Source organism: Columba livia, chromosome 2 (assembly GCF_036013475.1).
Source record: "Columba livia isolate bColLiv1 breed racing homer chromosome 2, bColLiv1.pat.W.v2, whole genome shotgun sequence".
NCBI lineage: Eukaryota > Metazoa > Chordata > Aves > Columbiformes > Columbidae > Columba > Columba livia.
In genome coordinates, this window is record NC_088603.1 from 39,510,488 (window position 1) to 39,525,362 (window position 14,875).

The following is a 14,875-nucleotide window of genomic DNA, read 5'->3' on the forward strand; positions in this document are numbered from 1 at the left end:
AACACTCCCCACCCCAAAACAAGCAAATAAAAAGCAAACAAACAAGCCCCACCCCCTCTGAATCAGAAAGTTTAATTCTGGAAAAAAAAAAAGTTGGCAGATGTTTCTCAATTATGTGGATTTTTCACATAGAGACTTAGGCTCTTAAGCTGTCCACTTTCTAATTCTCAGAATTTTGATCTTTTGTAAACAGATACGCTCAATTTCATTTTCATTAAATGTGAATTACAGACAATTACATAGAGGATAGGGTAGATACATTTCAGGAAGAAAAAATAAATAAAAAAAAAAAAAAACACACACCAAAACAAAACAGAAAAACACTGGTCGGGAAGCCTCCCATATCAGGTATCATGTTTGATTTTAAATTTAGTTCCATTTCCTTCAATAATCTTTCTTTTCACTCCATTTATACATTACAAACGAACAATCTGATGGTAGCACAGTAGCTTTTAAAACCAGATAGTTAATCATTTCACATTCTTCAATCACTGGTTTTGTTTTGGTCTGGTTTTTAATAACTGGTGGTAATCTATTTAAATACACTACTATCTCAGTTTATCCCATTCACTAAAACTAAACAGTCAGTATAACCATGTTGGTTTAATTTTCATTAAGAATTTTTCATTGAATGAACAAAAAATAATAACAAACAAAATGATATCACAAAATTTATCTTGGCTGTTTTTGTTTCATTTTTTTTCATTGGGAAGACTGGTATGCTTTCCATACTGAATTGTGGAAAACAAAGCATTACCCAATATTTATTTTTACAGTTAAAATGTCATAATATTAAAAACACTACTATAATACGATTAATAAACATCTCCTGTCTGTTGTACATTCCACTCTTTTCAGGCCTTAAGATTTAATAAGCCATTTCCTCATGTCTGTTCTCAGATTTTCACTCCATCGACTCTCAGATGTTGCCTCAACAGAACGGTGAGAAGGGGCATCAGGGAGCATCTTACTCCTTTGCTGTTCAGGTCCTGGCACAAAGGCCAAATCCTTAGGGATGCTCTAAATTCTGCAAGCTATAGGTATAGTGTCATACATACATATGTATGTATGGCACATGAATGTCATCCTCCAGTTGGAGATTTGTGGAGTTAGAGTGTGTGAAAAAGCTGTGAAGTCTCTTGCCATCCTTGGAGATATTTTGAAAGAAAAAAAGTGAAACTGTATAAATTGGCTCGACTATCTTTACACCTTGCAGTGATTCTGCCCCACCACTAAACGGGTGATTCTTAGGAGGTCTGACACCTCAGGCACATTCCTGCCTAACATCAGGGAGATGTTGAGGTACTGCTGGGACCCTAACCCCTGCTGAGACCCTAATCCCTTCCATGCTTGTAATTATCTAGCATAAACAATCCCTTAATCTATAGAAATGTGGTATGAAATGCTGCCAAAGTGAAAAACAGCACAGTTATAATGATTGAATTTGCTCTTCTCTGGGTAACTTTTGGTGGTTATATAGCGAGAGTATCAGTTTTTAAGGAAAGCAGCTAATGAAATAGGCACAAGGATTAAAGATCCCTGCCACTAGTCATTTCTTAAAATGTATCATGTTCCTGAATAATACCTTTTTGCCATAGGACATGATTCTTCCAAGCAGAGAATTTAATCCCTAGTTTGTAGCAACTTTGTTTCTCAGTACTTCTCAGCACTATGCTACGATTGAGTTTCTGTTAGAGATAAGATTCTGTCTTTGTCATTTTGACAGAAAAAGGTTAACCAAGCTAGTCTAAAATGATTAACCAAACGGAAAATTTAGATGCAAGACAAAATGTATGCAGGCACAAGTATGAGTGCTGACTCCTCATTTTGTCTTTCTAAATTTGTGGCATAGAAAAGAAAGCTGCCTGAAGGCATTTCAGGTCTTCCAATGACAGATTGGACACAATACAAAAAAAGTGTTTGGCATGACTAATGAGAAAATTCAGTGCAATTACATATGATTAATTACATCTGTGTTCAAATTTATACAGAAATTATTTCAAAATGAGGCGATCTTTAGGCTTAAAATAAAGCATGTCTTCACATTAAAAATATTATGATATCTGGTTTGCTGGTTTTATGTCTATTAGTTTTCTATAACTTAAAAAAAATAGAATTCAGTCACAGGTGATAACTGGCAAGGCACACTTGTAACCTAAGTCATCACTATTTGTTTGTGATGTGGTAGAACCCCAGTAAAGCTGAAAGCTCCAATGTGAAGGTCATAGCACATATATGATCTTTATATATATAAGTGTATCTATTATTATAACACCTTGAAGAGTCAGTCATGAATAGGGACCCCTTTATGTTAAGAGTGCAACAGAACCATGTTTGGTTCAAAAAAGTTGATGAGAGACAAGAAAAGGAGAACTTTGGTGGGAAATGAATTACCACAGAGAAAGAGGCAGTTGCTATAGTGGCATGGCATTCAATTAGAATAATTATATTTTAATAGCTATATGATTGTACTAATACAACCAAATATTTTACAGCCTTCTGCCGCAGACTTGTAGATATTCTTGTGCTTAAGGCCACAGACATAACTAATTTCACTGACTTATTGTAAATAACATAAGATGAATGAAAGAAATGCAAGACAAAAAAAAAGACAACGTAGTTGTTTGTGTGATCTCATGTTAGATCTTATTCCTGACAGCAGTGTACTTCAAATTATTTTAAATAAGTGTCATGTTTTTGTTGATTTTCTTTTCTCCCCTGCTACGTACCTGACAAAAAATGTCAAGGTTCTTAAAAAAATAAAATAAAATAAAATAAAATAAATTGGGATCCTAACCTGTGTATTGTTTGCTAACTCTACGCAACAGCTGAAACATGACCCAAGTATATTCCATGCAAAGTTGGAAACTGTGCATGCTCTGTGGATGTAGGTGGGAGGATGTTCTGGAGGCGATGGGGTCATCCAGAGGCTGCTGGCTGCTGCATGGGAGCATCTCCTCTGAGGCCAGAGCACATATACTTCATAAACTGACATACACTTAGGGTGCTGAGCAGGCTAGGTGCAAAGTTGAAAGACAATAAAGTTTTTGGTAAGGAATTTAAGCAGTAGTATCAGAAGTTTTAATACAACCTTTTTTGGACTTCAACTTAGTACAGAGCAATAAAATGTGCCCAGGAACCTGTATCTAGGTTTAAATCTGAAGAAAAACATCTGAGTCTCCACCCAGTTCTCTGCTTCCTTGTTCTGTAAAATATCTGCTATATGTTATTGCCTCTTCCAGGCTTTAATTATTAAGCTGGTTTCATGTCATACACAGTTGAGATTGGCTGTTAGCAGAAACTGAAAATCATTGTGTGCCTGAAGATGGTTATTTTGTGGTTTCATATTGGAATTAAATGAACACTGGTCAGTTTGACAACTATGTTTCTGTTCTAGAGCAGGGAAGGATGCATTTTTGCACAAACACGTATTTTTAAGTTAAATTTGAAAGAAGACTTTGCATGGAAAAAAAAAAAAGACAAAATGGAAGTTCTCGCAGTATTTCAAGTTTCTTTGGTTTTAATCAGAAATAGTAAACATGTATGTACACAGCAAAAGTAAACACCTTTTTTTTAACCATTTTCTTTGCTGTTCTCTGCTGTCTTCAAATCTAGTCTAAGAGTAACTGAATGAAGATTGGGCAAAAATTTGTAGAGCTTTAGCAGATAGAGTTTCCTTTCATTGAAATAAGAGAACTGCGTGATAGAAGTCAATTGCTGAAAAGTTTTCTCTCCTGGTTCTCCTAGGTTTCCCTTGTCCACCTCCTAAAGACAGTCCGGTTATTACGCCTCTTGCGTCTCCTTCAGAAGTTGGATCGTTACTCCCAGCACAGCACAATTGTTCTCACACTTCTCATGTCCATGTTTGCCTTGCTTGCTCATTGGATGGCCTGCATTTGGTATGTCATAGGGAAAAGGGAGATGGAACAGAATAACCCCCTTACCTGGGACATAGGTAAGTTCTTCTTTACACCATATACATATATATGTATACATGTGTGTATATATGCATATATATATGTAAATACATAAAAACACATGTACAAGTCATTCAATATTTCCTTTTTTGTTTAATCTTATACTATTATTTAATGTTGTTTGTAGAGAAAAGGAAGAGATTGGTGCTCTGAATTTCAGGTCAATGTGAAAAAGAGGGTTAAAATGAAGAGAAAATGGGAAAGTAGAAAAAGAACGAGATTTTTGAGAGTGTTTCAATGTTTTGGGAATTGAGAATCTGTATAGGAAAGGGCTAGATAGACTGTGTAGAAAAGTAGATGAGAAAGTTCATCCTGGTCTTGCAAATCAGGCAAATTCTTCGACAGAGACATTCCCTCGAGTCTGCTGATTGTTCCTTACTATACATTGAAACAGATAGGCCCTGGAATGCCTTCAAGCTAAAAATCCCCTTCAGGAACATTGCCTGGTGGATTTGCAGGTTTTGCTCTTTTGCACAGCAGAGGAGGTGTTTATCAGTGGAGAGACAGTTTTAGAACGCTGTATTTTGATCCAATGTGTAGTTTCCACCCTGCCTTTATTCTGATTTCATTGAGTGTTTCAGATTGACTTTTTAGATTTTAAGGTTTTCCTCTTTTGTTTAAGGTTTATTGTTATTTCTAAGGGTTGTACCTGTGTGTGATAGTACAATGAAGAAAGAATATATCTTGTAGATGAGCCTGGCATCACCAGTTACTTTGTATACTCTTGAAGGTGTGTTACCCTCTAGCGCAACAGCTGATAATTACATCTTCCAACGTGGGTCATTCTGGCTTTATTGTAAAATTGCATTTCTTTTTTGGTCTTTCTCATATTCCATATCAATATTCAGCATGCCTTTTTCTCCCTTTCCTTTCTGGTTCCTTGTGCTCTATCTTTTTAATTCTACTTGTATTCACATTTGCCTACATCTATTGTGTGTTCAGTGAAGCACGAGAGAAAACAAGGCCAGTAATAAAATTAACTGGAAGGGGAAGCCCTGCTAGTTTTCTTTGTGTTGTTAGGAACTAAAGACACAATTAAGAAGCATATGAATAATTTAGCATGTGTATGTTATCTGTGAGAGGAAAAGAAGGCACATGTGTCTCTTTCATAAACAAATAGTATCTAAAGGTGAGAGAGTTTCTCAACAAAAAAAATATTTGTTGGGGGGAATGATGCAAATATCTGTGACCAAAGGCTCATTGAGGTGCATTCAAGCTGCAGTGTGCTCTATTCTTATCTCCTATAATTTCTCATTTCTCTCTTAACCCCATTATTATCTGTTCATCTATCTAATACTGATAAGTCTGAAGGAAAAATGACCTCAGGTGAGGTGAGGGTGCTGGTTCAGGAAGAGGAAAAGAAGAAAAGAAGTCCAATAAATATATCTCTCCAGTTTCTCCATAGGTTACTGAAAGCTTTGTGGAGTATTTTTATTCTTCTACTTGATTGTTTACTTCTCCTTCCCTTTGTAAACCAGGTCTGTGACCTGCTGCTGAACTCCTCATAGAGTGCAAACCTCTCAAAGAAAAGACTGCAGCTGTAGGGAAGGATATACAAAGGAAGCCCACTGTGCACAAATTGGTCAAATACTGCTAACAGAAAAACAAATTCAGATAATAGTAATAGTAAAAAGACGAATCTCCCTGTCAGGAAGTAGCTATGAAGATACATTGTCAGCTTATGTAGGCCACAAATGATAGGCAATTTGAAAGCATTCATTGCAGTCCCACTGATGAAGACGGACTGCATCATTGTTTCCCAGGTGTGGCCACTGGCTGTGCTCCCCATGCAGCCTGGCCCACTCCTGTTTGCCTGAGCAGAGGCCGCATTCAGGAAATGTTCTTCATGTTCCCTGGGGCCCTTGGCATTTACTGCTATGAAAACATTAATTTATACCCCTTAGTTTTGTCCTCTCTTAGGTGATGTCAGTACTAAGCAGATGTCCCAACAACCACATTAGAAGCAATCCCAGTTTAACTGGAACAGAGCCATTTCACAGAAGTCCCATTTGCAGGTCAGTGAAGAGTGTTGTATCTGGGTTATCATGCAATGATCATCTTCTAGGGAGCTTCCTAGGCAGGAATTGCTCCTTATCAGCCTCTCACAACTGGCTCATCTCAACATGTGAGACTCAGTGGCCTTCCCTGGACAGCTGCAGGCAACGCATGTCCCCATTGGATGGGACAAGGCACTTCTTAGTGGTGCATACTCTTGGGCTTTAGCCTTCTACCTGGCAAAACAGCTTAGCTGTTGACCTTACAACCTGATTTTACTTTAGTTTTTGTATTTTTATCTGGAAAGCTGTTCTGCCACACTCGTGGATGGTCTCTAAAATGTTTAGAAGCTATTAATGTGTAATAAAAAAATTACACTGCAATGACTTCTGTAAAGCTCAGACAGATATTAGTTATATATCTGTCAGAAAGGTTTTTTCTTAAGTTCTCTCTAGTATGAAGTTTTTTTATGGTTTAAGTTTTTTGTTTTGTTTTGGTTTGGTTTTTTGGGGGGAAACCAGTTTAAAAATGTTAAACTATTAGAAACTGCATTTTTTAAAAAGAGCTCATAAAAATCCAGATTCCTGACATGAAGCCATTATTTTGCAAAGACCACTTCAGCACTGATAAAATTTCTGTTTAAGCTTATGTGTCACATATATGAGCAGAAAAATAAGATAACGCAATTTCTTCAATCGGTGCAAATCCTATTGCTCTCTACATGCAAACTACTTGCTGGTGAAACACATTGAAGTTAATCACAAAAAAAAATTATGCACACAGGAGAAGTCTTGCTTGGGGTATAATAAAGGTGGTATTCTTGTAAGACAAGGTTATTTTGTCCTCCTGTATGAAGGCCTCAACTGGAAATTTTTGTGTGCTTTCAAAGAGCATGTAAAAGAGATTTCTTACTGCAAACAAAGCAGTAGGGTATAATCCTTAGTCTGGTATTTACAGGTTTATATTTCTCAACTCTAAATTTTACTACGTTAATAGCAAAACTGGAGACTCAAGTTTCCATCAATAGATCTTCCTCAAAGTTCATTCCAGGCATTAGGAGGCTTTCTAACTGGTAGCATTAAAAGAATACAAAACAATGATTAGAATGTCTGTACTTTTTTATCAAATAGTACGTGTCTTCCTCTTGTAAATGATACTTTATATTCTTCGCTGTAGTGTCTCAAGCGGTATGTGCCTGAAGAACTAGTACTATGGGTACAGATACTCCAATGCATACAACAGCTGAAATACAGGGATGGGTTTGTTCTAAGAAAGGAAAACCATGCCAAGAATGAAAAATAGATTTCCTTGTTTTTTATTTGCTTCTAGTTTTTTTTAGGAGAGGAAGAGGGAGAAAAGAGCTTTTAGCAACCTCCTTACTCTGTTTAATGCTTCCTCAGAAAGCCTGCGACACAGATTACAAGACTGAGGTTTTCCTAACACTTAGAGCAAACATTTTAAAGCTGTAGTACTGTTAACATAGCACTTTGGACCTTGCTGTGCTATCAGATATGCTCCATAGCCCAGATCTCACAACACTGACTTTAGTGGGAATAGCATTTGGTTCTGTGTATCTATTTCTTTGGCTAATATAAACGAATGAGGTGTTTAACTTGCATTTGGATTGGGGTGATGGGAGTGCTAAAGTTCTCCCTGTGAAAATTCCCAGAACTGAAAAGTGGTTTTGCTTTGTTCTTACTGGGCCTAATTGTTTATATTCAAACCCCTTTGTTTTATTTTTTTCAATCCCTATTCAGACAACATCCTCATTCCAAGTAATTTTTAAAACATATTATATTCACAAATTTAGCCACATTATTGCAAAATGAGAAAGATGTAGTATTTGGGAATATTATTCATGAACTGTTACGATGTCATGGCATTGGAACATTTACCAGTACAACGTTAAAATCTGGATCTTTTGCTTAGCTCTAGTATTGATATTTTAACTGATAACTTGAGATATTTGGAAAATATGCAACATGAGTGCTGTTTTCAGGTGCTGGAAACCTTTAGCTCAGTAAGTTCTCCCATGCCAGGAAACAGTTGTTCCACATGTAGCAGCTTGACTCCTATGTCTGATAAAAACATGACTCCTAAAATGGTCATTCCCACCCACCTGAGACACTGGAACACTCTTTGTCCTGCTTTTCCCTTCTAGCTTTTTCAAATCTCTCTCTTTTACATTCCACCTTGCTCGCCTCGTTTGTTCTCATCAGTGAAACAGATGTTTCCCTGAGACATGGCATGATATTAAGCAACCTGTAAAAATAAGATTAATTTTCCATTAGCTGACAAGGAGTAGAGGCTAGACTGTGGTGATGTTCCTGGCTGATCCTACCGCTGTAATTCCATTGACTTCAATACATTGTCTCTCATTTCTACAAGTTTAACTGGTATCGCATCTAGGCAAAAGTTCTTTATTTGCTGTCTGCTGTTTTGAATTAATATAGAGCAAGTTCTTATCAAATATAAGAAACGACTTTTCAATCTGTCTCTATGGGAAACAGATAATATTGAAAATGTTTCTTCTTACTAAAGGCAATCATTCTGTGAAAAACATATGAGCTGTTGAAATTCAGCTGTCTTGAGTGTAGTGAGGAGATTAGGAGAAGGCCAAGAGTCAGGATGCTGGCTCTCTTAGATAGTCAAAGCTGTCAGGTATAATTTGTGTAATTGTCTTGAAAAAATATTCCTTCCTGTCTATCAGAAATTCAGCTGCAACTTTTTATTAGTCCACCCACAGTGCCACTTACAACATTCTGGCTAGGGAGGAGTTGTTATCAAATAAATAAATAAGCTTATGTGTTGACTTTGGGAGAAGCTTTAAAATTAGGTCTGTAAAGCTAACTCTTCAGTTGTTTAAATATTTATCTCAATAACATACCTCTACTCATATCTCAGGATTTTACTCATTTTCTATTTGTATTGTAATTTACAGCACTTCTGAAAACAAGAGCTCAATCATGACTGAACTGGAGTACTTTGACATACTCTGCAATAACAAATTTCCTCCTGCACACTTTGTCACACACTTGCAATGAGAACCTTTAAAGTGACTGGATGCCTGGCTCCCAGTGAAGAATTTATAGCCTGAAGTAGCTCTCAGGACAATGGGTGGCAGATTTAGGTGCAGAGTGAGGAGCATAACACCTGAGTGGTACCAGTGGGAAATGCTGAAAATAAGGTTTTGCCTTCAGGCCCCTTCACTTGAGGTTTTTATGCCTCAGACTGGGCTGCAATAAAGTTATAATCCCTTTTCACAGGTACTGAAGCACACGTGTGTTTCATATGATGGAACTTAACATAGAAATCCCTCAATTAGTGTTGATACAAGCTATTAATTCTAGCAGGGTTGAGTTTTCTGTAAGTTTATTTGTGTTTGCACAGCATTGCACATGTGATAGTGAGGATTTCTCCTTTCTGCAGCACTTCTTGCACTTTTCTGAGTTTGCACCAGCAGCTTGGGGTTGTCTCCATCTAGATCACAGGTGTGAAGAGAGTTGTTCTGGTGAAAAGCAAAACAAGAGGCCTCTGATTTATTTTGCCCATGAAAGGAGGCAGAAGCATTGTTACCGAATTTCACTTTTTTTCAGCATGGGGTTCAGGTACTGGAACTTCTATTAAGGTATGGAAGATATAGGTAGAAGGAAAATCTCTTTAAGAGAGCACAATATCCTGATGTATGGGTTACTTTGCTCAACATTCTTCCAGGTCAGCTCTCTTCCTTGATTTCTGGTTGTTCTTTTCTTTCCCAAACTGATGTGATTTTAACAGAAGAACGGCCGATGCCTGAGTCTCTACCCAGAGTCTCCAGTGTTGAGGTGAAGATAGAGATGAAGGCTGAAGGCAAAGTGGGTGAATGATCCTCACTGGGTGCATATAGTAGAGATTGTCTTCATGTTTTAATCATGGTGGCATTTCTGGCCTGATGCAGAAGTTGGCTAATATGGCCTATCCAAAATGTAGATATCTAATGTCTCAGATGTCATCTTTAGGTTAGGCTCTTGAGTTTTGGTTCCTAAATCCTGTGCAAGTCCTTTGTGGCTCCTCTAAAGATTCAGTCTTGTCAGAATTTCATAAGTTAACATCAAGCTGGAATATCCATAAAGAGAGTCATTGGCCTGTAAATCTCTTGTGTTTCAACAGCTTGGGAAGTTTTCAGTGCTGGGAAGCTTTTTCCAAGCTTATGCTAAGAAACCTGAGGCAGTCTTTGTTAGGTTTCTTAAGGTCCTGAGCAATTTTGCCAGGAATTCTGAAGTTGCAAATTTAGGCATATGCTTGACAATAGGTACTTGTGGCATTGGTATATTTATTCAGGTAAAAACTCAGGCTATCCTCTTTTCAGAAGGAAGACTATTTTTAGGTACATGTATCTGCTAGTTCTTCCCCCAAAAAATATATGTTAGTGAACTAATACAATTTTTTGGGGCTCTTATTTCATGGTTATGCTGGGTCCAAGTAACAGTAAAAATAGTATTGGAAAAATCAGTGCTATCACTCCCATTCTTGGTCAATATAGTATGTAATTTGTTAAAGTAATAATTAGTTAACTCTTGACTCTTAGTATTCTCATGTTATATTAATCCTAATAGTGTATTGTAGAAGCAGGTAAATATTCACAATATTCACATATCGTTAATTTTTTGCAAAGCAGTTTAATGACTTAAATGACTAGATGTGACATAAGAGTTTGTCTTGAAGCTGAGACAGAAGCTTGATTTTTATTTTTTTACATATATATATTATCTCAACTATTAATGATCCCAGATAATTTCAGCTCTGTCTCTGCACATTTCCTTCTGTTAGATAATGAATACATTTGTATTTTATTGTCTTAATTTTCTGTCATTGGTAATAACAAAACCAGTTACTTTGGAACTATGATCCTTTCTGATTTTCAAGAGACAACTTAAAGAAAAAGGATTTTTAAAAATATATCATGCATGAGTGTTGACATCTTCGATTTAGTAAAATCAATTATAATGCTCTGCTGACGTGGGGTGTGTGTGTGTTAATGGTCCATTTTGTGTGAAACATACACACCCATATGTGGGTGTGGATATCTGGGCAGGGGGGTGTTGGGGGGTGGTGTGTGTGAATTAATCTGGCTGAAAAATAATTTCTAATTAATATATGAAGGAAATGTTTATGGTTACCACTCTTGTGAAACATTTAGGGGCATTGGTATCTTAAAGACTCAGCCAACTAGTTTGGACTATTTTTGCAGCACTTTCATGAGATAGTTAGCCCCTGGACTGTCATACATGAATAATAACTAGGAATAAACTAAAAGGGCAAAGACAATTACTTTGGAGCTATGAATCTTTTCAAAGCACCCATCTCATAAACAGTTGCAAACTCCATTTGTTACACTGTGCATCCTTTGAAAGAGACAAGGTACCACAACATTGAAGCATTTCACAGCGATCAAGTATTCTAAAGCAGTTGAAACAGAAATTTTAAACTCCAGGAGAATGCTTTACACTAGATGCTTTTTAATATTTTAGGTGGTTTGGAATCTTCTTGATTTTTACCTCTCAGTAAAAATAATGCTTTTGTTGTATGCACAACGTGTACATTTTCTATGAATTAATGTTTCACGTGCACATTTTCCAACCTTCTAAGAACTAAAATAGATAAATTAATTAAAATCATGAAAGTGGTGAAAACAATGTAGTTTTTTTTCTTCAAAATAATTACAAAATATTTATTTAAAGTCTACTGGATACCTTATCTGAATGCTTAAAACAATTCTGGTGTACAATACTATACATAAAGCCCAATTTGGAGAAGCTTATAGTGTGAAATATTTATGAAAGAAATCTTACTCTTTTCTCTTCTTGGGTTACAGTTTTGACTAAGCATAATTGGGGAAAGTTCATTTAGTTTTTGAAGAAGAAATCCTATTTGTAGATTATCATAGCTATGCACAATTTTTAGTATATTATGAGCAGAGGCACATAATTTTTCACTCATTTGTCAACCTGTTAGAATAGGCACAGAGAAATTTAACTGCTATAAGGAGGTTTTATATGCACAGCTGTAATCACCTGGACATGTGTTGGAAATGTGTGTGGAAACGTATCTGCGCTTGATAAAGACTAATACAAATGAAAGTTTCATAAAGGTTTATCTGAAAAACTGGCCCTACTTTTCTGCCTGCTTTATATGTAAAACATACTTTCTAGGAGAAGTTTTCTTTATTAACAACCCTTGCTTGAGACCCATGTATACCAGACCTTGCCAGGTTTTAAAATAAAAAATTTTAAGATATCCATAGAAATTAATTTTGTGGAAATCATTCCATTTTGTATTTGAAAATCCAAACCACTATTTTTGTGATGGAGCTGTGCCAAACCAAAATGTCATTTGTTGAACTGAACTGAAACATTTCCCTTGAGTTTCGTTTAACATTAATTTGTATTTCAGCTGCTCTGGGCCTTAGTAGATCTTATTCAGCCATTCTTCCCTGCTGTTCTTTTCTACAAGCTCAGTTCCTTGATTAAACTGTATTTTCCTTTATGCATGGTACTTTGCTTTCAGATTGAACCTTTTTAGCAATCACAAAATACCCCAGGACTTTGATATCCCATTAGAATTGCAGCCCAGGGGAAAAAAAAAAAAAAAATAGGGATGAAATTACCTTATTAAAGAGACTATGAAGTTTTTATGTAGTTATTAATATATTTCCAAGATTTTGCACCTAGTACAACATTTTTTAGACAACTTTAAGTGAAAAATAAAAATCTGGTGTGTGGATAAAGCCCCTGAGATTTGACAAAGTTGAAAGTGTCCTGCGGTGTCTAACCACAGATTACCTACACATCATTCATTAATTCCACAAAGCAGTTTTTATCTCAGTGGAAAAGCTGGACCGATTTCTACAGCTGTAATACAAGTTCTCAGTGCTACACATAGGGGGAAAAATCTACTCAGTGTAGCCCCCATAAGAGGGAACAGTCCCAAGAGGTAAAAGAATACCATGATCTTTTCATGTGGCTTCTGTAGTGGAAATACTGTAGAGCATAATCTTTTGAAAGTTGAAAACATTGTTAATAAAAACCTTGCTCAGTCAATTAGAAATTACATCAGTGTCTTTAACCCTTGACTATTGTATTTTGAATTGTAGAAATGTTGACTGGAGATAACCTGTGGGGATTATTTAGTCCAGCAAGCCAGCTGAGGCAGGACTATCACCAGCACTAAATTGAGTAAGACACAGCTTGCTCCCTGCAGGTCCTGAAAAATAGCAAGGCTAGAGGGGCTGCCATCTCTTTGGGTTACTTGTTCTACCATTACACTACCCTCCTTGGAGAGCTTTGTACCAGTTTGCTAAAATGTTAGTGTCTATTACACTTTGGTGTAATAGGATGTTTTGTTAGGCTTTCCCAGATGCATCTACTTTTGGTTTTAAAGCTCACAGATTGGCTATTCAAATTACGATGTCTCAATCCAGTTTAAACCCGCGAAGGGTTGCTATGTATTTTGAAGTCTTTTCAGCAGCTGCCTCTTTCAGCCCCATCACATAGGTAAAGATACTAGGGTATTAGAATGCCATATTGCATTCCATGGACATTCCATAAAGACTAAAATTGCTTTTATTTTTTTCTATAGCACAAGCATGGTTTACTTTTTTAATCTAGAAATGTCCTTTGTGTATTTTCTATTTATTTATCCTTTTTTCCTGCCCTTTAACACAGCAGGTACTTTATAAAAAATGGGTTTTCTTGCTACCAAAATGGAAAATCATTTCAATAAAAAAATGAATAAATTATTCAATACTCATTTCTTTCCAGATTTTCTTCCATTTCCACATACACTGGAAAATATTCATGACTCTTTCGTGCTTCCAGGCAACAGTGTCCAAAGTTAACTAGTAACTACTTTCAGCAAAAGAAACTAATATGTCATGGCACTCTACAGTCTGTAAGTTTTACACAAATCAGATTCTGTGAAAATAATTATACCTAATTATTCTAAACCATTTTCCATTGTCAGATCTAAGATACCTATGGATAAAAACTCTAATGCCTAGAATTTCCTTATGTCATACACTTCAAAAAGATCTGTCAGGTCTTCAGACACAGACGTTTTATTTCAGAGCTGCTGTGACTTTAAGCATGTAGTGTGCTTTTCAAATTAGACACTAGGTTTCTTTTTTACTTTTTATTCCTTTTTTGCATCAAGCCTTCATAAGGCTACCTGACTTGGACATCATCCTGGTCCAGAAAGCAGCACAGTGGCTCCTTAAATGAGAGTGTGCAGGAAAGTACTTAGATGATATTGTGAAATCTATGAATTAAGCAAGGAGAACATTGCAGTGAGGGTTACCATATTTAGCTGTTATCTAACTAGCATGGATGTTATTAGTATAGAAGACAAGGAGAAATAGATGTCATGTAGACTGCAGCAGTCTGTACTGACCCAGCTGAACTTCATACCTTGTGTGATTACACAGGCTAGTCGGATGAAAACTAACATGGTTTTCTTGCAATTCTGCAATGAAATGAAATGAAAGCATTTATAACCAGACCCACTAAAGGAAATAGCTTCAGTGCTGAGGCATCTGCCCCTGTTTTACCAAGTGGGAGGCTGCTATTGAATGGATAGAAGATGCTGAAAATTGTCATGATTGCTGGAGTGGGAGAGATGGCAGGAAAGGGGAAGGTATTCACCATCAAAGTCCACCTATTTCATTACTCAGCTATGAGAAACAAAGATTACTCTTTCAGGGGAGTCCAGAAGTAAACAACCCCACTCTTGCAGATTGCTGGCAGTTAGACAGTATGAAAATAAATGTAGAATTTTTCAATACTTTTATAAAAAATATAGTCCTTGATATCTTGCTGTTGCAAATAAATAATACTTTCTTTCACAGATATTTTAAGGTATTGATTACC

The 14,875-nt window shown here is 36.4% G+C and overlaps 1 protein-coding gene across 1 annotated transcript in view; it reads left to right on the forward strand.

Annotated features, from left to right (window-relative positions):
- Positions 1-14,875, forward strand: part of KCNH8 (potassium voltage-gated channel subfamily H member 8) — a 189,875-nt gene that overhangs the window by 118,481 nt on the left and 56,519 nt on the right. The window contains exon 7 of the mRNA XM_065051531.1: positions 3,748-3,955. Within this exon, the coding sequence (XP_064907603.1) occupies positions 3,748-3,955 (208 nt within the window). The remainder of the gene's footprint in view (positions 1-3,747; positions 3,956-14,875) is intronic.